Source organism: Dermacentor albipictus, chromosome 5 (assembly GCF_038994185.2).
Source record: "Dermacentor albipictus isolate Rhodes 1998 colony chromosome 5, USDA_Dalb.pri_finalv2, whole genome shotgun sequence".
NCBI lineage: Eukaryota > Metazoa > Arthropoda > Arachnida > Ixodida > Ixodidae > Dermacentor > Dermacentor albipictus.
In genome coordinates, this window is record NC_091825.1 from 44532526 (window position 1) to 44533473 (window position 948).

Genomic DNA, 948 nt, shown 5'->3' on the forward strand with positions numbered 1-948 from the left:
ATTCTATCGTACGTAGGTGCTGGACATGTGTAAGCCGGAGAAACATGGATTGTGGCATCATCAGAGACTACATGTTATAGAATCGCAGGTATCCATGGCTACCTTGTATAGCGTATGGTAAAACGACGATGGCATTTGCACTCCGGCGGCGGTGAAACGTGCAAGACTCTGGGTTTGATCTTTCGTTCACTACGACTGGGAAGACCTGTATCGACACCCTTTGGTCTCAGCGTCATCGCCAAAGCTGAGCGGCAACACTTACAAGCACGGATCAAAGACTGCCGGGAAAAAGTGAGAACTCTTGGAGAACCAAGCTTTCCGTGCTTGCCGTCGGCTCGAGTTTCGCTTGCCGAACGATTTCGCAAGCGTACAGCTACGTGCCAATTTTCAAGCAAGCTTCGCGCACGGAAAGATAGTCTGTCGCACGACAACAACATTTGCAGACTTCAAACCCACCGAAGCGACGTTCAACGCAACGCAGGGAAGTGCACGGCTCTCAACATGTCCTCGTACAAACCAGATGAAACTGAGCTTTCGGTCCTCAGCCTTGGGCTCAGTTTCAATGCCCAAGCTGCCACACATAAAAAGAAGTTTGTATGTGCCGTGGAGAACGCCGTTAGTCATGTTGATCCCACGCACCGTGATGATGCCCGCATTCATGTTGTGTCTGTTCTCTCCAGACTCTGGGGCCCCCATTCTTCGTCCCTGTCTTCAGAAGAGCGTCAAGCGGTAAAGAGGGCTCGCGGCAACCGCAAGGTCATGATCCTTCCCGCGGACAAGGGGAACGCGACTATTCTGTTGGACCAAGTCGACTACTCCCAGAAGATGCCGACGCTGTTAGTAGACACGAATACGTACCTTCAATTTGACTGGAATCGTACACCCAAGATGCAAAGAGACTACGAGAAGCTTTTGGACGATGTCTTCCGCATGTCCCCTCCCCCCTGA

General features: G+C 51.6%; 1 protein-coding gene across 1 annotated transcript; it reads left to right on the plus strand.

Moving 5' to 3' along the window:
- The first annotated feature begins 501 nt into the window (after nucleotides 1-501).
- LOC135900515 (uncharacterized) lies at nucleotides 502-948 on the plus strand. The gene has a single exon (XM_065429998.1). The coding sequence runs from the start codon at nucleotides 502-504 to the stop codon at nucleotides 946-948; it is 447 nt and encodes a 148-aa protein (XP_065286070.1).